This window comes from Orycteropus afer, unplaced genomic scaffold (assembly GCF_000298275.1).
Source record: "Orycteropus afer afer isolate SDZICR_OR568_19922 unplaced genomic scaffold, OryAfe1.0 scaffold00074, whole genome shotgun sequence".
NCBI lineage: Eukaryota > Metazoa > Chordata > Mammalia > Tubulidentata > Orycteropodidae > Orycteropus > Orycteropus afer.
In genome coordinates this window covers 3,394,239-3,418,051 of record NW_006921661.1, presented here as the reverse complement: position 1 = coordinate 3,418,051, position 23,813 = coordinate 3,394,239, and the positions used below count along the sequence as shown (strand labels likewise).

General features: G+C 38.8%; 1 protein-coding gene across 1 annotated transcript in view; it reads right to left on the bottom strand.

The window, feature by feature from the left end:
• The window catches only part of PAK1 (p21 (RAC1) activated kinase 1), a 91,402-nt gene that overhangs the window by 13,810 nt on the left and 53,779 nt on the right, over positions 1–23,813 (bottom strand). Inside the window, exons 8-10 of the mRNA XM_007940905.2 lie at positions 21,612–21,660; positions 11,727–11,839; positions 3,563–3,680 (exon numbers count right to left, since the gene is read on the bottom strand). Coding sequence (XP_007939096.1) covers positions 3,563–3,680; positions 11,727–11,839; positions 21,612–21,660 — 280 coding nt within the window. The remainder of the gene's footprint in view (positions 1–3,562; positions 3,681–11,726; positions 11,840–21,611; positions 21,661–23,813) is intronic.

Genomic DNA, 23,813 nt, shown 5'->3' with positions numbered 1-23,813 from the left:
AGAGAAGAGGAGACAGAAAAGAACCTTGGAGGACATCTCTACTTAGCAGACAAAATGAGTAACAAGGGGACAGAATGAGATAATTAAACTGCCTAGTTCTATCATTATCTGACTAAACATATCATTCTAGACAAATCACTTACTCTCTGAGCTACTGTTTTCACATTTGTAAAATGTGGTGATTGGAGGAGATAATCTCAGGTTTTTCACTAAATTCAATGGTTAAAAACCTCTACCAACTGAAAAACACCTTTAAAGATGCAAAACAATAGGAAAATTCTATTTACATGGTCATAATACTTTACTTTCTAAGAACACACCAATGGCTAAAGTTATAACAAATCTCATGTGAGAAAAGTAATTAGGACAACAATGTTTGAAAAGCTTTCTTAGGGGAGCAATATTAAAAAAAGGTTAAGAAACACTGCATTAGTGGAAGACCAAAGAAAAGGAGTCAGATCTCCTAAAAATCTGAGTCCTGTGTTAACTCCACTAACTTTTGTGTGTTCCCTACATACTAAAGTTTGTTAATGCAAAGGTAACCTTTTTTTTCTAGGAAAGCATTCATTTTACAGGGTCTTATTTTTACCTAACACTGATTAAATGTACTACTACATAATTTCATCTATATGCCTCTAGATCTTACATCATTAACCCCACCTACTCTAATATATTCATCCTCATAAAACTCTGAACCTTACCTAAGTTTCTACTATTCTCCTAATTCCTAAACTTTCCTATTATTGGGTCATTGGGAAACCTACTCTCTTATCAGCAAAATACTCAATATCCTCAACTGCTCTGAATAAATCTTCTTACTGCAATGGAAACCTGCCTATCTGCTGATGATACTGCTTCTCATGGAGCCCTACAGAGGCTGTTTTTGTCTCTCTCTCTCACACACACACACACCAGCACCCAACATTAAATACTAATGAAAAGAAAGGAAGATAGCTATTTAACTTTGCTTTCTATTTCTATTGCTTGGAAATATTTTACCCTAGATTTTTACTGGCTTGTTTATTCACATCATTTACATTTTACATCACTCAAATTTATGGTGAGACCTCCCCCGAAATAACCTGTCTAAAATAGTACCTACTATGTCACTATCTTCTTAGCTTTATTCTCTTCATAGTATATAAATAACACAGGAAAACAAAATAAAAAATTAAAAATAATAATTATATATATATATATATATATATATCCAACAACTATAAAGAATAATGGTAAGTCCACAAAACATCTTATAACATAGATGAATCTTCAGGACATTATGCTGAATGAAATAATTCAATCATAGAAGAAAAAATGTGTATGTTCTCACTTTTATAAAAAGTTAAAAATAGGTATACACACAGAAAGCAACACTCTTACATGGTTACCAGAGATGGGAGGGAGGAGGAGGGGAAACCACTTGCTAGAAGTATACACTTGCTATTTCTGGTGATGGGAAAGGCAATATACAATGTAGGAGAAGTTGCCCCAACTTGACCAAGGTAAATGAAGACACTGAGAGATAGGAGTGGCTGGTGGGTTTGAACCTCCAGCCTTCTAGTTAGCAGTCAAATGCCTAGGTACTATGCCACCAGAGCTCCTAAATGACAATTATTGTAAATGTTATAACATACACAATTTTGCAACAATAGTAATAACAACCAAAAAATATGTGTATGTTTACAGAGGTAGATATGCCTGCTATATGTATAGAGGAAGGTTATTATGGATTGAATTGTGTCCTCCAAAAATATGTGTTGTAAATCCTAACCATATGCCTATGGTTATAATCCCATTTGGCAATGGATTTTCTTTGTTATATTGAGACAGGATTAGTGCAGGGTATGTCTTAAGTCAATCTCTTTTGAGATATAAGAGAGATTAAACAAGCAAGCAAAAGAAGCAGAGGTGGGGGAAGAGAGATGCCAAGCCACATGAAGGTCACTGAGGATCAGAAGCTCAAAGAGACAAGGATCTTCCTCCAGAGCCAGGCGAAAGAGAAAGCCTTCGTCTAGAGCTAGGACACTGAATTCAAACTTCTAGCCTCCTAAACTCTAAGAAAATAAATTTCTATTTGTTAAAGCCACCCACATGTGATATTTTTGTTACAGCAGCACTAGATGACTAAGACAAAGGTATATGTGAATAAATGCACACGCATATATAGATATATTTGTACGTATAAGTATATACATGTTTTGGTTTGACATATAAAGCACATTAGGGGCACAGTTATGGAGACCTCCCAGGAATATCCAAACAGTTCATGGGATTGGTTTACTGGGTAAAAGGGCTTAAGATCACAGTCTTGTAAGACAACTCAGTTAACTGGCATAAAATAGTTCATAAAGATATTGTTCTACATCCTAATTTGGTGAATAGTACCCGAGGTCTTAAAAGCCCCTGAGCAGCCATCTAAGATACAACTACTGGTCTCTTCCCATCTGGGAAAGAAAATCAAAGACTTAAAGAAAAAACTAGTCCATAGGACTAATAACCCATACAAACCATGTCCTCTTCTACCCTGAGACCAGAAGAACTAGATGGTGCCCAGCTATCAGTACAAATCATTCTGACCAGGGACACAACAGAAGGTCCCAGACAGAATGGGAGAAAAATGTAGAACAAAACTCAAATTTCTAAAAATGACCTGACTTACTGGATTGATGGAGCCTAGAAGAATCCCTGGTACTATCACCCTAATATACCCTTTGAACTTAGAACTGAAGCCACTCTTTAAACCAAAAAACCAAACTCACTGCCATCAAGTTGACTCCGACTTAACAGTGACCCACTTTAGGTTGTCAAGGCAGCAAGTCTTTACAGAAGTAGATTGCTTTCTGCAGAGTGGCTGGTGTGTTTGAACCACCAACCTTCTGGTTAGCATTCAAGTGCCTTGGGCACTACGCCACCAGGACTCCTTGAAGCCACTCTTAGAGGTCTCCTTTTAGCCAAATAATACATTGGCTTATAAAATAAATAGTATCACCCATGAGGAATGTGTTCCCCTAAAAAATAAATTATATGAGACCAAATGGTCAATATTTACCCAAAAGCAAAGATGAGAAGGCAAGGAGGGGATGGGAAGCTAGATAAATGGAAACAGAACAAACAGAATGGAAATAACAAGAATGCTGACACATTGTGAAAACTGTACCCAATGTCACAGAACAATCTGCAAAAATTGTTAAATGGGAACCTAATTTGTCATATAAACTTTCACCTAAAACACAATAAAACACTATAGGAAGAGATAAAGGAAAATACTGTGAAACGTTTATAGCCATTATCTTTAAAGGCTGAAATTATGAATGATTTCTTTATATATAATTTTTGGTACTTACTGATTTTTCTGTGGTGAATACAAATTTTATAATCAGAATAAAGTTATCCTTGAAGAAAAATACCGCAATGATAGAAATTACAAAACACAGGTATAATAAGAGAAGATGGACAAGTCACTAATTTCTCCCACCTCCATAGTGCCCAGGCTGAGATCCCATCAGGTATGAGAACTTTAGGAGACACTTCCTGCCTGAGGCTGCTTAGCCCGTGGCCTTACCTCCCGACACACAGCTGCAATTTGGCCTTCATCCATACAGGTTTCTGTCACTACATCTGTCAGAGAGCCTCCAGCCAAGTATTCCATGACGACCCATAGTTCATCTCCCACAAGGTAACTGCACAAGTACAGATAAAGGATGAAAAAGAACAATCAGAGTACATTGAGACACTGCTTTGAGTTTCAAAGGCTAAGCATATGCAGAGTGAGCCTACATCTTAATAAGCTCTGGAGGAGTCTAGTGCTCTTAAGCCTCGAGAAAAGCACAATCTGGGGGCAGAACCACTAACTTTAAAATTCTGAAGGCTTTCTCCTGGAGAGAAAAAGCAAACATGTTCTGTGAAGCCCCAAAAGACAGAATTAAGATCAGCAGATTGAAGATACAAAAAAAATCAGAGTTCATCACAACACACACACAAAAAGAAAACTTTTTAAAATTAGAAAGATTGTGAGATAAAATAGGCTGCTTTGTGAGGAGGTAAGATTCTCATACCTTTAATAGCATCCAAATAGGAAGTACCCAAATATTTCACAAAGATGCTTTGGTTGAAAGGGCTTGGGATTTGAAGGCCATGTTATCAACATTAGGAAGAGTTAGTAAACTTCCTCTGGAGTTCTACTAGACCTGAGATCCAAGAGAGCAAGTACTGAGTCTTGTTTAAGATTCTATCCCAGATCCAAACCAGTAGATTCCAGTATTTACCAAATAAATGAATAAGTAAAATAAATGAGAATGTAAAAAATTAAATTCTAAAAATGATTATAAAAGCCTTTAAAATTGTGAAGTATTATATACATAGTCCTTATGGTGACAATAAGCTCTTTTTGAGTGTCATTGATTCTAGAAATGGAATAAATTCAGTAAGGGCTGCAGATATGTCAAGGACTACCATTTAGTAATGTATCCCTGGATAGATTGTGGCACCAATATGAGTTAGAACCCCTAGGTACACTCAGAGGTTAGATCATTCATTCCCATTATATGATAAAGAAAAGGTCACACAAACTGTCTTTTCCTCAACTGTAGAATAGGACAAATAAAATGAGGCTAGCTCAGGCCTTACAAACTCTTCTGCTAACCTCAGACAAAGAAGTTAGATTGGGAAAACAAACATTTCCTACATTTTGACATTTGGGCTAATGCTGGACAGAGGGGAGACTGTTGAAAGATTTTAAAATTGTCTCAAGCAAAAGGTAATAATTTGAGTTTTCTTACCGTAAGACTCTGCTATCTCTGTAATTGTCTTATAATTTTTCAAATTCCATGTAGAATAAACCTGATAGATTAAGTCCTTCAACATTCTCTTTTGCGGAAAATACTATGGAGACTTGGACCAAGAGAGGATTCAAGACTGGGTTAGAAATCCTCTGCTAGCACAAGCCTACATCCTCCCTGAAAAAGGATGCACGTATATAGCCTCCTACTCAGCATGTTAAGTAGACACCTTTGAACTCGTATTAGTTGAGAGACAAAATACGGTGGTTCCAGTAACTATCTCTGGACATTGATAAAGCAGAGTCTCCCTTCCTGGGTTTGGTATGACACTGTCAAATTTAAGACAATGTAAGATCAAATGAAGGTTTTCTCAAATATTTTGTGGCTACCCACTGTGCCAAGGCACCTCAGAACTTACATTTCAGAGATAGAGCCCCAGAGTTTTATCACATATTTGAAGAATATGGATAGAGTCCTCCTCTGGGACATCACACAAAACCATAGGCCCTCATTTACAACACCTTCACTGAATATCCATGTTAAGGGTACCCTCCTCAGTGCTCCCACAGAGGTGTAATGTTTTTTCTACCAGACCAGGAGCTATTTGGAGGCAAAGACTGAGCCTTATTTCCTTTTGATTCCATAGTATAGGTATCTGGAAACATCAGTTAAGGCATGATCAAATCTGTAAGTATTCTAATCCTACTACCAGTACAAGAATTCCTTCAACAACATGGCCTTCTATTTCACTGCTTTGATATCTCTACAGTTGGGAAACTCACTGTTTTATGAGATAAGCCATACTCTTTCTGGATAACTTCCATTCTCCCTTATCCTGAGCCAAAATCTGCTACCTCTGCAGCTTTCAGCAATTTGTCTAAGTTATATTCTCTGTATAATAAATTACTAAAAGAGATGAATATGAAATCAAACCCACTGCCACGGAGTCAATTCCAACTGATAGCAACTCTAACAGATAGAGTAGACTGTCTCATAGGATTTCTAAGTCTGTAAAGCTTTATAGAGGCAGGCTGTCTCATCTTTCTCCCATGAAGGAGGGCTTGAACGACCAACCTTTCGGTTAGCAGTTGAATGCCTTAACCACTGTGCCACCAGAGCTCTTTAAAAGAGATAGGGAGGTAATAAATTTCAGAGGATTCTTAACATCTAGTCAGAACCCACAACAAGGAGACACTACCATCTCCAAAAAGAGAAGGCTTTGCTCTCTACAGGTACCAACATCATGTGTTGGGAATGTCCAAGTCCAGCTCCTTTCCTCTTCAAAGAAACTAAAGCTTATCAACAATGTTTTAATTACAAAACAAGAAATCACACTTATGAAATTTTCCAACAATTTAGAAGGAAAGAGAGCTTATAGTGCAGTACAAATAGAAAAGGAATTAGAGTCAAAGATTTGGTCCAATACCACCCCCACCTGTGATATCTCTGAAACCTATATAAGCAGCTTAAGTACTTTTTTTTTTAATTTGGGAAAAAAAAGAACATGGTATGATAGAAACAGCACAGATTTGGGTAAGAGAAATATTCAAGTTCAAAGCCCTGATTTGCTACTTAGTGGTCTTGGGCAATTTATTAATTTCTATGAACTTCAGTGTCCTCTCCGTAAAATATGGATAATAAGCATGTTGCTGTGATGCTGGAAGCTGTGCCACTGGTATTTCAAATACCAGCAGGGTCACCCAGGCTGGACAGGCTTCACAGAACTTCCAGACAAAGAGAGAGTAAGAAGAAGAAAGAGGCGGTTCACTTCTGAAAAAAGTAGCCACTGAAAACCTTATAAATAGCAACAAAACTCTATCAGATATAATGTCAGAAGACGAGCCACTTGGTTGGAAGGCACTCAAAATAAGACTGGGGAAGAGCTGCCTCTTGAAAACAGAGGCGCTTAATGATGTGGATGGAGCAAAGCTTTCAGGACTTTCATCTGCTGATATGGCATGAGAAGAAACAGCTGCAAACATATGTTAATAATTGGAATGTGGAATGTAAAAACTATGAATCTACGAAAACTGGAAGTTGTCAAAAACTAAATGGAATGTGGTATAGTGCCTAAGGCACTTGACTGCTAAGCAGAAGGCTGGTGGTTCAAACCCACCAGTCACTCCTTGGAAGGAAGATTGGGCAATCTACATCTATACTGATACTGCCTTGGAAACCCAAGAAGGGGTTGCTAAGAGTCAGACCCGACTTGACGGCAATGAGTGACAGGCATCAATAAGCTGAAATGGACTGGTACTGGCCATTTTGAATCAGATAATCACTATGAGCCAGGTCCAACTCCACAGCTCATAACAACAACAATCCTATGGTCTACTATGCAGGGAATGACAAATTGATGAGGAATGGTGGAATGGTGTCACATTCATCATCAAAAAGAACATTTCAAGATCTACCCTGAAGCACAATGCTGTCAGTGATAGGATAATATCCATACACCTAACAAGGAAGATTGCTATGAGTTGGAGACAACTCGATGGCACATAACAACAACAACAAGACCAGTTAATGTGACTATTATTCAAATCTATGCACCAACTACTAAAGCTGTTGTTGTTGTTGTTGTTGTTATGTGCCATCGAGTCAAACCTGACTCATAGCGACCCCTCCTTGGGTTTCCGAGGCAGTATCACTACAGAAGTAGGATTGCCCAACCTTCCTTCCGAGGAGTGGCTGGTGGGTTTGAACCGCCAGTCCTCTGGTTAGCAGTCAAGTGTCTTATCCACTATGCTACCAGAGCTAAAGATGAAAAAATTGAAGAATTTTTCCAACTTCTGCAGTCTGAAATTGACCAAACATGTAATCAAGAAATACTGATAATTACTGGTGATTGGAATGCAAAAGTTGGAAACAAAGAAGCAGCATCAACAGTTGGAAAATATGGCCTTGGTGAAAGAAATGATGCTGAAGATCACATGACAGAATTTTGCAAAACCAACAAGTATCTTTTCTCAGCAACATAAATGGCAACTACACACATGGACTGCACCAGATGTAATACACAGGAATCAAACTGACTACATCTGTGGGAAGGGAAGGACTTCTGGTAGTATAGTGCCTAAGGCATTTAACTGCTAACCAGAAGGCTGGTGGTTCAAACCCACCAGCCACTTTTTATGGGGCAATTTATTCCGTAGTGTTACCACCTCGAAAACCCAAGGAGGGGTTGTTGAGTAAGATCCAACTTGATAGCAGTGAATTTGGGTTTTTTTTTTTTGTGGGAAGGGATGGCAGAGAAGCTCAATATCATCATTCAGAACATGGCCAGGAGCTGAGGGTGGAACAGATCCATCAACTGCTTATAGACAAGTTTAAATTGAAGCTGAAGGAAATTTAAACATGCTCACAAGAATCAAAATATGACCTTGACAAGCACTGATATACAGGTGCATAGATAGGTGGACAGGCTGAACTATTAGGTATGTCTATGCAGGGGGGAGTATGCCCATGATCATGTATAGGGTTGATAGACGATGTTTCTACAAGTGTATTTGTATGTTCTGCAAGAATTACCAGGTATACAGAAGAGCTGACAAGGGACAAGGTTGTGGTCACTTCTTGGCCACAGCCAGACACCCAGAGGGAGCAAGTAGTTGGACCTGTGCACTTGGGACCATAGTCACAGGGGACATCAAGCTCAACTGGCATTACTACACAAAAACATTGTTCCACATCCTACTTTGGCGAGTAGCAACTGGGATCTTAAAAGCTTGCAAGCGGCCATCTAGATGCAACAATGGGTTTCTCCTCATCCAGAGCAAAGGAGAATGAAGAAAACCAAAGACGCATGGAAACAATTAGTCCAAGTGACTGGTACACTATGCGATCTGCAGCCTATATGACTACGAGACCAGAAGAACTAGATGGTGCCCAGCTACCACTGTCAACTACTCAGAGGGAGATCTCTGTAGGAGATCCTGGATAGAGTGGAAGAACAATGTGGAACAAAACTCAAAATCATTGAAGAAGAAAAAGGGACCAGGTTTGCTGGTCTGATAGAGCCTGATGGAACCCCTGAGACTATGGCCCCTAGCTGCCCTTCAGGTCTAGAATTGAACCCACTCCTGTGGCTTCCAGCCAAACAAAAGACAGATGAGTTGAACATTTACATTAGGTAGATACATTCCTTGGAGAGAACAATCATGGGAGAATAGAAGGGCTGGGCATGCACAGGGAGACAGCTCAGAGGGCAGGAGTGCATGGAGGGAAAGACCCAGGGAAGAGGTAACTATGGGGAGGAAGTGAGAGAGGAACTGTTGCATTGTGGGAAATTTCAGTCAATGTCATGAGACAAAGTATATGTGAGCTGCTATATGGAAAGTGAATTTGCTCTGTAAATTTTCACTCAAAACACAATTAAAAATATATATATGACCTGGAGTATATCCCACCTGAATTTACAGACCAGCTCAACAGCAGATTTGACACAATGAACACTAATGACAGAAGAAGACCAGATGAGTTGCAGGATGATATCAAGAACATTACACATGAAGAAAGCAAAAACTCATTAAAAAGATAGGAAAGAGAGGGTCAAAACTTATGTCAGAAGAGACTTTGAAACGTGATCTTAAACAGAATGGCTAAAGCGAATGAAAGAAATGATTAAGTAAAAGATCTAAATAGAAGATATCAAACAAGAGCTCAAGATGACAAAGTATTATAATGAAATGTGCAAAGACCTAGAGTTAGAAAATCAAAAAGGCAGAACACAACACATTTAGCATTTGTCAAACCAAAAGAACTTAAGAAAAAATTCAAGCCTCAAGTTGCAATACTGAAGGATTCTATGGGCAAAACATTAAATGATGCAGGAAGTATCAAAAGAAGGTAGAAGGAATACACAGAGGCACTCTACCAAAATGAATTGGTGTTCAATCATTTCAGGAGGTAGCATATGATCAAGAACTGATGGTATTGAAGGAAAAAGTCCAAGCTGCACTGAAGGAACTGGCAAAAAACAAGGCTCCAGGAATTGACAGAATACCCATTGAGATGTTTCAACAAACAGATGCAACAATGGAAGTGCTCACTCATTTATGCCAAAAAATTTAGAAGACAGCTACATAACCAAACAACTGGAAGCATCTATCTTTGTGCCTATGCCAAAGAAAGGTGATCCAACAGAATGATAAAATTAGTGAACAACATCAATATATACTATGCAAGTAAAATTTTGCTGAAATTCTAAAACAGTTGCAATAATACATTGACAAGAAACTGCCAGAAATTCAAGCCAGATTCAGAGGAGAATGTGGAATGAGGGCTATCACTGCCAATTTTTTATAGTTACCTATGTTTTATTGGGGAGCTCTGGTAGTGTAGTACCTAAGGCACTTGACTGCTAACCAGAAGGCTGGCAGTTCAAACCCACCAGCCACTCCTCAGAAGGAAGATGGGGCAATCTACTTCTGTAGTCATACTGCCTTGGAAACCCAAGGAGGGGTCGCTATGAGTCGGGTCTGACTCGATGACACATAACAACAACAACAACATGTTTTATTGACTATGCAAAGGCATTTGACTCTATGGATCATAAAAAATTATGGATAACATTGGGAAGAATGGAAATACCAGAACACTTAATTGTGATCATGAGGGACCTGTATATACAGCAAGAGGCAGTCAAACAAATAGAACAAGGGGATATTGCATAGTTTAAAATCAGAAAAAGCTGTATCATTTCACTATACTTATTTAACCTGTGTGCTGAGCAAATAATCTGAGAAGCTGGACTATATGAAGAAGAACGCAGCACTGGTGTTGGAGGAAGACTTATTAACCACCTGTGATATATAGGTGACACAATCCAGTTTGCTGAAAGTGAAGAAGATTTGAAGCACTTACTGATGAAAATCAAAGCCAACGTTCAGTATGAATTACATCTCAACATAAAGAAAACAAAAATCCTCACAACTGTACCAATAATCAATATCATGACAAATGGAGAAAAGATTAAAGTTGTCAAGGATTTCATTTTACTTGGATTCACAATCAACGTCCATGGAATCAGCAGTCAAGAAATCAAGTGACGATAATGGCCAGACTTCGTCTCTTGTAGTTTGGTTATGTTATCAGGAGGGACCAGCTGCTGGAGAAGGACATCATGCTCGGTAAAGGGGAGGGTCAGTGAAAAAGGGGAAGACCCTCAACAAGATCGACTGACACAGTGGCTGTAACAATAGGCTCAAGCACAGCAAGGATTATGAGGGTGGCTCTGGACGAGGCAGTGTTTTTGTTTTGTTGTACAGTGTCACTTTGTGTCAAAACTGAGTCAATGGCACCTAACAGCAACAATAATAGAATGATGGGGTTAACAACAACAATAATAGAATGATGGGGTGAAATAATAAAGATGGAATTTAATGAAGATAACTAAAAAGTTCTACAATTCTTATTTAATGCAAGCTCATGTGAAAAATGATCACAGATTTTAGTTGACCACAAACTTCCTAAGAAACCTCAATGAAACAGGCTTGCTGAAAAAACAAAATAAATACCTAGTCAGATCATTATTTTCTGTTAAATTTAGAATGAAGGAGGAATCCCACTCTCTATATACTGGTCAGATCTCCAATCAAGAATGCCGTACTGAGCATAATATCTTAAGAGACCACAAGCAAAGCAGTCATTATTCAGGAGGGAAAACAGAATAAGGAAGGATTTGGAATGAAGATCAATCTGAGGACCTAAATGGGCTGAACGGCTTTCCTAAGACAGAAGTACAAACAATATCAGGACCAACTGTTAGAAGCTACAGGGCAATCGGAAGTGCCCAGCAGCATGCAGCATCAGAGGCAGAGAGCTCAGAATCACAGAAATTTCTTAAATGGAGACAATTCTAAGTGCTGGTGTTTCCCTCTCTTCTAATAACTCCACCACTTACAAGTCCCAAAGGCCCTATCCTCTGACAAGACCCACACTCCATACCTGTCCAAGTAGTTAACAATATTTGGATTCTTATTTTCCCTCATGACCAGGATCTCATTAATAATCAGCTCTTTCTTCGGTTGCTGCTGAAGGTTCATCTGCTTAATGGCCACCTGAAAACAGAGTACAAAGAATGTGCAACTAGAGTCATTCAACATATACTAAGCGCTACTGACTACCAGACTTTAAATACCAGGTAGACAAAAATGAGTAAGAGACAGTCTTAGTCCTCCCTTGAGGTATTCACACATTATAAATGCAGACCAGTGGTTCTCAAATTGAGATCATCAATATTACTTAGAAGTTTGTTGAAAATGAAAATATTAGGCCCCACCCCAGACCTACTGGATCAGAAACTATGCTTTTCTAAGTGCTCCAGGCAATTTTGAAACACATCAAAGTTTGAAACAAACCTTAATTTAGAAAAATACTTTTTAAAAATCACAATATAAAAGAAATGCTGTAACAGAAGGTCAAACAAAATGTTACAGAAACACAAAATAGAGCAAGAACTCACTCTCTTAATCTGGCAATTTAGGGAGGTTTCACAGAGGTGTAGATGACTTTTGGGACTTGGTATGGAAAGATCAATCAGAGTTGGCCAAGTTAAGGGGAGAAAAGATCCCTAATGTTTAAGTATGAAGATCTTGTTAGACTTTTTTGTCTACAGCAATTAAATAAGTTTCCATATAAATAATCAAAATATCTCACCAAATATAAGGTATACTTTAGTTTTCAAGGTACTTTTGCACCGATTTCTGTGTTAAGAATTATGTAAAGTATTCTCTAATGTGTTATTTAATCTTTACTGACACCCTATGAGTTAAGCACTACTATTTAACTCTTCTTCAGCAGGTGAGGAAATTGTGATTCAAAGGAGATAAGTGACTTGCATACAGACTATGAAATGGCTAGTCAGATTTAGAATCCTCAAAACTGATGCCACTTTTTTATTATTCTCCTGATCTGAACCCTACATTATTTCTGATTCACTGCTCTCCCTACAACCCAGTCTCATTGACTTTGTTTGGGATCTTCTCTCCATATGGAACATCTCATGCCATTTCCACATATTCAAAAGCTCCTTATGCATTGTATCAGGCCAAAATAAATCTCATCCTCCATATCAGACAGGCCTTTTACCTTCTTTAAAATTCCATAAGATTGACTTCCAATAAGATGGCAGAATAGCCAGACAAGCTACACAGACCCTCTTCAACAAAGAAAAGAGAAACCAATGACAAAGATACAGAAGATAATCCTGGAGCCCTGAGCTTTGAAAGGAAGTATACAGAAGTGGATTAGGCACCAACTAGTGGAAAAACTGGAACAAAAACAGTGAGTATGGAGACAGTTGGAACAGTGGACCGTCAGCTACTCTGATGGGACCAACAGCGCTGGTCACCAAAGGCTGCAGGGACAACTGAGCTGGTGGCTATAACTAGGAAGGGAAAAAGCAAGGAGGGAGGCAACATGAGCTGTGGACTTTTCGCTGTCCAGAGGGTACAGCCATTTTGATTTTTCACAAGCAGCAGCTATTTTGGATATTTAAAGTGACCAAGGGTGCAGCCATTTTGAATGTTTATAAGCAGAGGCCATTTTGGATATTTAATGTAATCAAGGGCACAGTAATTTTGATTGTTTACACATGGTGGCCATTTTGAATATTTAAAGTGACTGAGGGCACAGCCATTTCAAATGTTTACAATCAGTGGCCATTTTGGATATTAAAGTGACCGAGGGTGTAGCCATTTTGAATGTTTCAAACATTCAAACATTTTGAATGTTTCCAAGCAGCAGCCATTTTGGATTTTAAAGTGACAGGATTCTCGTTCGGATTCCAGGAAGCTAGGAATAGGCTCTGTTTGCCAAGGCCAGCAGGGACATACAAGAGGCAGACAACGGGAAAGGAGACAGGTGGTGAGTGTATAAGTGCTGTCAACTAGCGAATAGAGGAACACAGCACAGTACCTTGCTTACGTAGATTACATCCAAACAAAATAAAGAAAACGAAAATCGTGAGCAAGTCACTCCAACATACAATCACCAATTAAATATAAACACAAAAATGTCACAATGCCTCAGAGACAACAGAGCATCACATTCCACACAAAGAAGCAAGATAAAGTAAGAGAAACAAGGGACCAGGATACAGACCCAAAACACATCACTGAGGAAGATGCAGTACTGGAACTTCCTGATAAGGAATTCAAAAGAATTATATTGAGATACCTTCAATGAATTGAGAGACAGAGCAAGGAAAACACTGACAAAATTGAGGAAAACCCTAGAACAATTTCAAAAGACAAGAACAAAATGACAAAATAAATGAAAAATTTGAAACGATACAAAATCTACAGACAGAAATTCAGAAAATTAAACTAAATTTACACATTGAATGGGCAAAGGAGTAGAACTGAATCAATGGAAGACAGACTTAGTGAGACTGAAGGCAAATACCTCAATACTTCTTTGGATAAGGATCTATCAGAAAAAAGATCAAAACAAAATGAAGAAAGTCTAACGCTCATGTGGGATACCATCAAAAGGAGTAACCTACGTGTCATTGGAATTCTAGCACAGGAAGAGACAAATAAAACCACATAAAAAATTGGCGAAGATTTGTTGGAAGAGAATTTTCCTGGTGTGATGAAAGATGAGAATATATTCATTCAGGAAGTCCAATGAACCCCAAAAAGGATAAAGCCCAAAAGAAAATCACCAAGACATATCATCATCAAACTCACCAAAACCAAAGACTAAGAAAGAATCCTGAAAGCAGCATGGGAAAAACAAAAAGTTACCTACAAGGGGCAACCAATAAAACTAAGCTCAGATTTCTCAGCAGAAGTCATGCAGGTGAGAAGACAATGGGATGGTATATATAAAATCCTGAAAGAGAAAAATTTCCAACCAAGAATTACGTACCCAGAAAAACTGTCCCGCAAATATGATGGTGAAATTAGGACATTTCCAGATAAGCAGAATTAAGGGAACTTGTTAAAACCATACCAACCTTAAAGAGATGCTAAAGGGAGTCTTTTGGACTGAGAAGCAACAACAGCCAACAACAACTGACCATTAACACACATGATGACATAACCCAGAAATCAACCTAGTTATAGAAGTATCCAAAGTAAATAAGGTTACAAGATTGTAAATATGGAATCAGAGAGATCAATTGACAAACTAGGACAACCACAAACCAAAAAGAGGGAAAAACCTGTATAGTTACAGAACTTTTAAATGGTAGGGAAGTCAACACAACTACAAGATAGAACAGACTGTTCTAAACTTGGGAAGAAAATAATAAATCACAGGGTAACCTCAAGGAAAAATGATAAATCTTCACATCAAAATAAAAAAGAGGACCAGCACAAATATTTAGCAAATACTAAAACAATAGCAACGAAGGAAGTGATAACATGATTCATAAACAAAATGAGCTCAGCACAAAAAATTATATGGAACAAAGAAATCAACACCACGAAAAAGTACTAACAAAATGACAGCAACAAATTCATACTTGGTGATCACTACATATCTGACAGGGAGCTCTGGTAGCGTGTAGTGCCTAAGGCACTTGACTGCTAACCAGAAGGCTGGCGGTTCAAACCCACCAGCCACTCCTCAGAAGGAAGGTTGGGCAATCTACTTCCGTAGTGATACTGCCTCAGAAACCCAAAGAGGGGTCGCTATGACTCGGGTCTGACTTGACAGCACATAACAACAACACCACCACATATCTGACAAGGGACTTATTTCCAAAATTTATAGAAAACTCCAACATCTCAACAATAAAAAGGTTAACAATCCAGTTTAAAAACGAGCAGAAGACATAAACAGACACTTCACCAAAGAGGATATTCAGGTGGCCAGCAAATACATGAAGAAATGCTCACCACGATCATTAGCCATCAGAGAGATGCAAATCAAAACAACAATGAGATACCATCTCAGCCCAGCACTAATAGCAATGTTCAACAAGACAGAAAATAACAAATGCTGGTGAGGATGTGGAGAAACTGGACTCTCACACACCGCTGGTAGAACTATAAAACGATACAACCACTGTGGAAAGCAATATGGTGATTCCTTAAAAAGTTGGAATTAGAAATACCATTTGACCCAGCAATTCCATTTCTAGGTATATATCCTAAAAAAGTGAGAGCCAGGACAAGAACAGATATATGCACACCCATGTTCATCGCAGCACCATTTATAATAGCAAAAAGATGGAAAAAACCTACATGCTCATCAATAGAAGAATGGATAACCAAACTGTGGTACATACACACAATGGAATACCATGCAACGCTAAGGAATAATGTAGAATCTGCAAAACACTGCATAACATGGATGAACTTGGAGGACATTATGCTGAGTGAAGTAAGTCAATCACAGAAGGACAAATATAGTGTCAATTCATTATTGTAAAAAGTCAAGGAAAGGTTCATATATGGAAGGCAACCTTCTTTGCTGATTACCAGGGGTGAGTGGGGAGGGAAGGGAATACTGAAAAAAAAAAAAAAAAAAAAAATGCATTGACCCACATCACTTTAGTTTTGTGTATTTCCCTGAAATTTTATTTCAATAAAATACATTTTTTTAAAAATTGAAACATTAACAAAAATTAAAAAATACCTCCTAAGATCATATTTATACCTCTCCTAATGCTACCTTATATGATGATTAGTTAGGGGTATATGTGTGTTATACACATATGCTTGAGAGTCCTTCTGAAAGCTCAGTATCTCTGGTACCAATCACAGATCCTGATATATAGTTGGTGCTTACAAATGTTTGTGGAGAGGATGGAGGAAGAGAGAGAATTCCATGGGTCAGTACTTTGTTTTTAAAGCACACCCACACAAAAAATCAATAGGCTGCTCTATCCCATGAGAGATTTTATGTTGTTTGCTAAATGTTCATTTCCTAGAGACATTTCTCCTTCTTCTTGCTTACTAGACAAGAGCATGAACATCTAATAATCCAAAACAAAAAAACAAATCCATTGCCAGTGAGTCAATTCCAACTCATAGCAACCCCAGAGAGAACAGAGTAGAACAGCCCCACAGGATTTCTAAGGCTGTAAATATTTATGGAAGCAGATTACCTCATCTTTCTCCCACAGAGTGCTTGGTGGGTTTGAGCTGCTAACCAGTTAGCAGCCAAGAAACAACCAGAAGTATAAAGGATGAATAATTCAAATTTTTGTGGGGAAAAATCCCCGACTCTATTATTTCAAGTATGGGTGGTTTTATGCAAAGACCCCAATTAATCATTAAAAACAGAATTTTTTTTTTTTAAGATTCTACCCACCTCCATTCCCTACCACAAGTGAGAAAAAAACTGCTTTGGAATGAAGTCTCTCCATGGCTGCAGCTTTCTGTAACAGCTGAGGATTAGCTTTTCCTAATGTGGGAAAAGCAAGAGGTTGGTCTAAGGTTTACTAAGTTATATTAAACCCTATAGCACATATTAAGGGCTAGAACCAGAGGATTGCCTTTGGAGTTCCTCAGGCAGGCCCTCCTGGAGGATAGGGCAGTGATTGTGAACTTCACAGTGGTCACTGTTGGCAGCAGCAAAGGAAAACAAAATCTAGCAGGCAGTGCCCTTACATGAAGACTACAGCAGGACACTGGGCATCCTTTTCAATAGCTACTGACTAACTACGGGCCAGGCTAAATGCCCTTCGCCAAACCCCAAAAAGCCCTGGTGACACAATGGTTAGGCAGTCAGATGCTAATAGAAAGGTCCGTAGTTCAAACCCACCAGCTGCTCCACAGGAAAAAGATGTGCCAATCTGCTTCCTAAAGATTACAGCTTTGGGAATCCTATAGGACAGTTTTACTCTTTTCCATAGGGTCACTATGAGTTGGAATCAAATGGATGGCAATAGGTTGGTTTATCATATCCACCTATTCAGAGGAGGAGACACCCCACAACCACCACCAAAAAAAAAGACAAACAAAAAACAGTACTCTTATAAAAGAAAAAGGACTGGACTTGAATTGAATTCTGAGGGCCTAAGTTCTGGGCCTCTTTCACATACTGACCTTGACCAATCACAAGCTCTCTGAGCCTCAGCCTCCTCATCATACATTTAAGATAATAATCTCAACTCCAACTCCCTTGTTCACAGGATTGTTCTGAGGACTAAACATAGTGGCTAATGTGTTACTTATATTCAAATAAGAGATTTAACTAATGAAGTAGGACAATAATGAAAATGTTAATCATAGTAATAACAGCATTTCATGAGCACCTGACACAGAGCAGCATGAGTGACAAGAGCAGCAACAGCAATGACAGCAAAAACCAACCACCCTTCCCACTACTGTTTACTGAGTGCCTGCTCCATGCCAGCCATGTGCTAAGTGCTGTACCCATATTATCTAAGTAAAACCTAAAAACAACTCAGCAGAACAGATGTTATTATATGCATTTTTAGGCAGGGAAATTGAGGCTAAGACTTATAATTGCCCAAGGTCAGAATCAGTAGGTGGCCCATAGGTTCATATGACTACGAAGCCCTCATTCTATATATACTCTCTATAAAAAGTACTCAATAAGATTGGGATCTTAAATGTTTGCAAGCGGCCATCTGAATGTAATGATGGGTCTCTCCTCATCCAGACCAAAGAAGAATGAAGAAAACCAAAGACACATGGAAACAATTAGCCCAAGGGACTGGTCACCATGTAATCCTCAGCCTATATGACTATGAGACCAGAAGAACTAGATGATGCCCGGCTACCACTGTCAACCACTCAGAGGGGGATCTCTGTAGGAGATCCTGGATAGAGTAGGAGAACAATGTGGAACAAAACTCAAAATCTTAAAAAAAAAAAAAGGGGGGGGGGCCAGGCTTGCTGGTCTAATAGAGCCTAGAAGAACCCTTGACACTATGGCCCCTAGCTGGCTTTCAGGTCTGAAATGGAACCCACTCCTGTGGCTTCCAGCCAAACAAAACATAGGCATATGAGGTGAACATACATTAGGTAGACACACTCCTTGGAGAGATCAATCATGGGAGAATAGAAGGGCTGTGTATACACAGGGAAACAGTTCAGGGGGCAAGAGTGCATGGGAAGGAAGGACACAGGGAAGAGGTAACTATGGGGAGGAAGTAGGAAGAGAGCTGTTGCACTGTGGGAAATTTCAGTCAATGTCCTAAGACAAAGTATATATGAACTGCTGTATGGAAAGTGAATTTACTCTGTAAACTTTCACCCAAATCACAATAAAAAATTTTTTTTAAGTGGGGGGAGGAGCTCGATAAACGATTACTGGCTATGTAACTGCAAGAATTCCCATCACTAGCATTCTAGTCTTTCTTTATGTGACAGACAATAGCTCTCCTCTTCCCAGTGGGATAACCCCCATAAGCACTCACACACAAAGACAGTGAGCAAGCCATCAGTTCCACTGAAGATTTATTCTCCCTGGGGCAAGAAATGAGGCCTTCCTGACCGCACTGCATTAGCCCCTCTAATGGATTTGCTTCCATTCACAGTTTTGTAACCACAAAGAAGGCATTCAGTGAAGTCAAGTTTCCCTTTCCTGTGGCCAGCTTTGCACATATGCAACCTCCAGGCCTTCCAGGAACCACCAGACTATGTCCTATTAAGGATTATCAGGCTCAAGAGGATAGGAACATGACAAGAAGGGGTCCTACTGCCTAATGCCAATTTTCCTGTGGCCCTGCAGCCCAGAAAGCAGTATATTAGGAGTCAGAAGATTCAAATCCAGTCTCTGCTAACTGCTAGTAGTACAACCCTATAGAAAAGTTATTTAAACTCTTTGAGCTTCAAATTCCTCATTGGTAAAAAAAGAAAGAATATTACCTACCTTGTAGAGTTCTCTTTAGGATTGGTGTAACTTATTCTCCTTTATACCTCTCTCCAATTCCCTACCTGTAAAACTGGCACAATAATACCATCCTGCTTTCTTCATCATTTATTTTCACTTTAAGGAAGGTCCCCGTCAGTACTGCGGGACTTTTATATATACAATGGAAATTATGGTCTCTTACATTATATGACCCAGCAAAAAAGGCCTGGCAACAAACTTCTGAAAATAAGCCAATGAAAATCTTACGGGTCACAACAGAACATTGTCTGTCCTGCTTGCTTTGGACATACTATCAGGAGGGATCAATTGCTAGAGGAGGATGTTACGTTTGGTGCAGGAGATGGCCCGTGAGGGTGAGGGAGACCCTCAGTGAGATGGACTGGCACAGCAGCCACAAGGAAGACTCCAACATGCTAGGATCATGAGAAGGATGCAGGACCTGGCAACGTTTCATTCTATTGCATGTAAGGTTGCCATTAGTCAGAGATGACTGGATGGCAATTATCTCTCTCTATATCTCCACATATATATGATTTTAATGTGTGAGTGCTTGCATACAAATGAATCTTTCCCAAAGTTCTTAGCACAAAGAGTGGTATATAAGGCAAATGCTTGGTAAATCCTTCATGGAATGAATAAATATGTATGATTAATATGTAATTCTTAAAGTTTATGTAGCATTTTCATATACATTGCTTTACTGTATTCTTCTAAAACTTTTGTGAAGTATATATTATCATGTACATTTATTTTATAATAAAATTCAGGCTCAGAGAAGTCAAATGACTTGCCTAAGGTTATATGAGTAACTTAAGGTAAGCGTCTAGGTCATTGGATTCCCACCTCAAAGAACCTCCTTAACTATATGATGATTAAAAAAAAAAAAAAATAGTTGACTTGCCCTAGTTGGAGCCTCAGCATCTGTCTCAGACACTTGTATAAGACAAGAGCACAGTGAGCTATGTGCTATCCCTGAACCATGACTTCTCCAGTATATCAGGGTATTGGTTTGGTTCCTAGTAGTTTGCCTTAAAGAAGCACAATTCTATTTTCATTGGAAGAGGAAGTACATCTCTCAACTGAGACCTTTGAACTAAGGACCACCCCAGATAGCTGCATCCATAGCCCACCTGCCAGTATTTTCCCACTGCAATCAGAGAGTAGAATACAAGAAAATTCAAAGTGCTTCTATATTCTCTTCATGGATTTCTCCTATTTAAGACAAGATCTTTGGTGAGAAGGCCACACCATTAAGGCCACTTCTCCTGGCTTTATGAAGTGAGTACATAGAGGTGACTCCAAATAAACAAGGCCTTCACTGTCTAATGGAATCCTGGGCAGAGGATAATGGAGGACCGCTAGACTGAGAGTCAGGAGATATGGGTTTAAATCTTTGATCTCTATATCAGATTTCTCTCCCAAGCACCAAACTTGTATAAACAACAGTCCCCTAGGCCATTCCAAAAGAAAGCCTCTCAGGTAGAATCCAATTTCTTCATAACTGTATCTCCATTTTTCCTTCTCCTTTGATAATAATGTGACCCACCTTCACATTCAGTCAATCACCAAATCCTGTCAAATTTACCTAGGTATCTCTCAGTCAATGAAAACACTGTCCAATGGTCCACTCTGCAGCCCATCATGGGGATGGGGCAGGACCTCACAGCATTTTGTTCCATTGTGCATGGGTTTGCCATGACTCAGAACCAACTCAACAGTAACAACAAGAATTATCTCTCAAATCCATTCATTATTCCATCCATAAATGTGCTATCATCTTAATCCAAACCATCATCTCTCACCTGAACTTACACAATAACCTTTTGACTCATCTGGTCTACTCTTACTTCCTCTAATCTGTTCTCCAGACTGTACCACAGTGACTTTTTTTAAAAAATGTGTAAGTCTTATCATGTTACTCCCTGTCTGTTATAATAAGAAACGAGAAGTATCCTTAGTGAGCTAAGAAGGACTAAAAATTAATCAAAAATAAATAGTAGAACTAAAGGAGCAACAATAGATACTCACCTCCTGTCCTGTGGCCACATCCATTGCAGTGTACACTGTTCCTGAAGCACTGAACAACAAGAGGTAGGGGAGAGATAAAACAAAAATAAAAAACAGGTGTTCAATGAAGCGACATCTGTCAGAAGTAGCTCTAAACATAATCTGGCAGTGCACGTGTTAATAATACTAACAGCAATAATAATCCTCTTCTCTGTTCCCTTCTCTGATCCTCTATTCTCATCTTTAAGAGGCAGTACATGGTACTAAAAGAAAACAGGCTGTTGAGGTCAACAGACCTTAGTTCCAATCTGGATCTTCAACCTAGTACCTATTAGCTATATGATTTTGAGCAAGTTATTTAACTTCTCTGTGCTTTACTTTCCTCATATACAAAGTGAAGATAAGAGTATGTACAGAGAATAAGGGAATTAAAATCAAGTAGTTCATGTCAATCACTTAGCCAAGGACTTAAAATGCAACAGGTATTCACTGTATGCTAGTTTCCTTCTCTTGCTTCCTCCCCTCCCCTCCCCTCCTCTGGTCTTCTCTACCAACCTTAGCAAATTGCTTTAATTTCGTCTGGCCTCAAATTTTTCACCTGCAAATGGGGATAAAATTAGATCTGTGATTCTCAATTGTAGGGTGGATGAAGAGAAAGGAGTCTTAGGGAGAATTTAAAAATGAATTGGGGGGGATTATGTTTATCAAAAAAGAATATGGACTTCTGAGGTGCCAGTAATGTTCTTTCTTAATCTGGGTACTGATTACATGAGTCCTTTCACTTTGGGAAATTTACTGAGTTGTACACTTATGCATATTAGAGTCAATTTAAAAAAATTGTAACCATTTAAAAACTATGAAACCCTGAAGAACCATACTGAATAATCTAAAATAATCTCAAAGCATCCTTCCTGCTCTGACTTTATAGGATCCTACAGCCCTTTCTAACAGTGTTTTTTAATCATTTATCCTACCAAAGAGGATATCTAAGGAAGTATGGTGGTGCAGTGCCTAAGGCATTTGACTGCTAACCAGAAGGTTGGGGGTTCAAACCCACTAGCCGCTCCATGGAAGGAAGATAAGGCAATCTACTTCCATATTTACTGCCTTGGAAATTCAATGGAGGTCGTTATAAGTCAGAATTGACTCAATGGCAGTGAGGTGTTTTTTTTTTTTTTTTTTTTTTTTAAGAGGCTATTTAAGCATTATTTTCTGTATTTGTATTATAAAAAGGTTTTACTTTTCATTTTTTAAACATAAAATATTAAATATGCTCTTCAAAACATGCTCCCAAAAAATCTGATACTACTTCTACCCTAACCCCAAGATAAGAAACCTCACTATACATATATATATACCTGTGTGTATGTATGTGTACACACATACACATAAATGCTGAGTACTTAATGTGGGTGATGGGAGGATGAAACCACATATTTGCTGCTCTTTGCCACATAATGGGTATAAATGATGCAATTTGAAGAAATTTAAATTTCTTATTAACTATAAGAATGTATTCTACGCAAGCCCTGAGATAATGCTGCTTGGGGAAGCCAGGTCAATTCAGGGGGGAAAGTCACTTGTAAGTATGCCTTGCAGCCAGGATTTATGGTCACCAAGTCTCTAACCATCACTATTTAATTGGGACCCTTGCTAAATGCCAAGAAATTATGAATATAAGACACTGGCTACCAAAGAAGGACTGGGATATTGTATTAATAGTCATTTCCCTACTGCATGATCATCTTACCCCTGTCGTAAAACTGGTGCCTATCTTCTGGTCCCCACTTCCTTTCCCATCCTACCAGGTGCACCACTCTTACAGTACAAACATACCCAGGCCTCAGGGGACCAGACATTTTAGGACTATGTCTCCATGATTACAAAGGTCTAGAAGGCTATCTAGGATCACAAGTTAGTACTTCGATTGTTTGTACTTTGAATAGACGTATGATTAGACATGAGCTCCAGGTCTGAAACAAAAAAGACTTTGGGTCATAAAAGAAATAAAATAAGCAAAAATTAGAAAAGTGACTGGGATTTTAAAAGCTAGTAAGCTGCCATCTAGATGTAACGATGGGTCTCTCCTCGTCCAGAACAAAGAAGAATGAAGAAAATAAAAATTCATGGAAACAATTAGTCCTAGAGACTGGTACACCATCCAATCTGCAGACCAGAAGAACTAGATGGTGCCCGGCTACCACTGTCATCCACTTGGAAGGG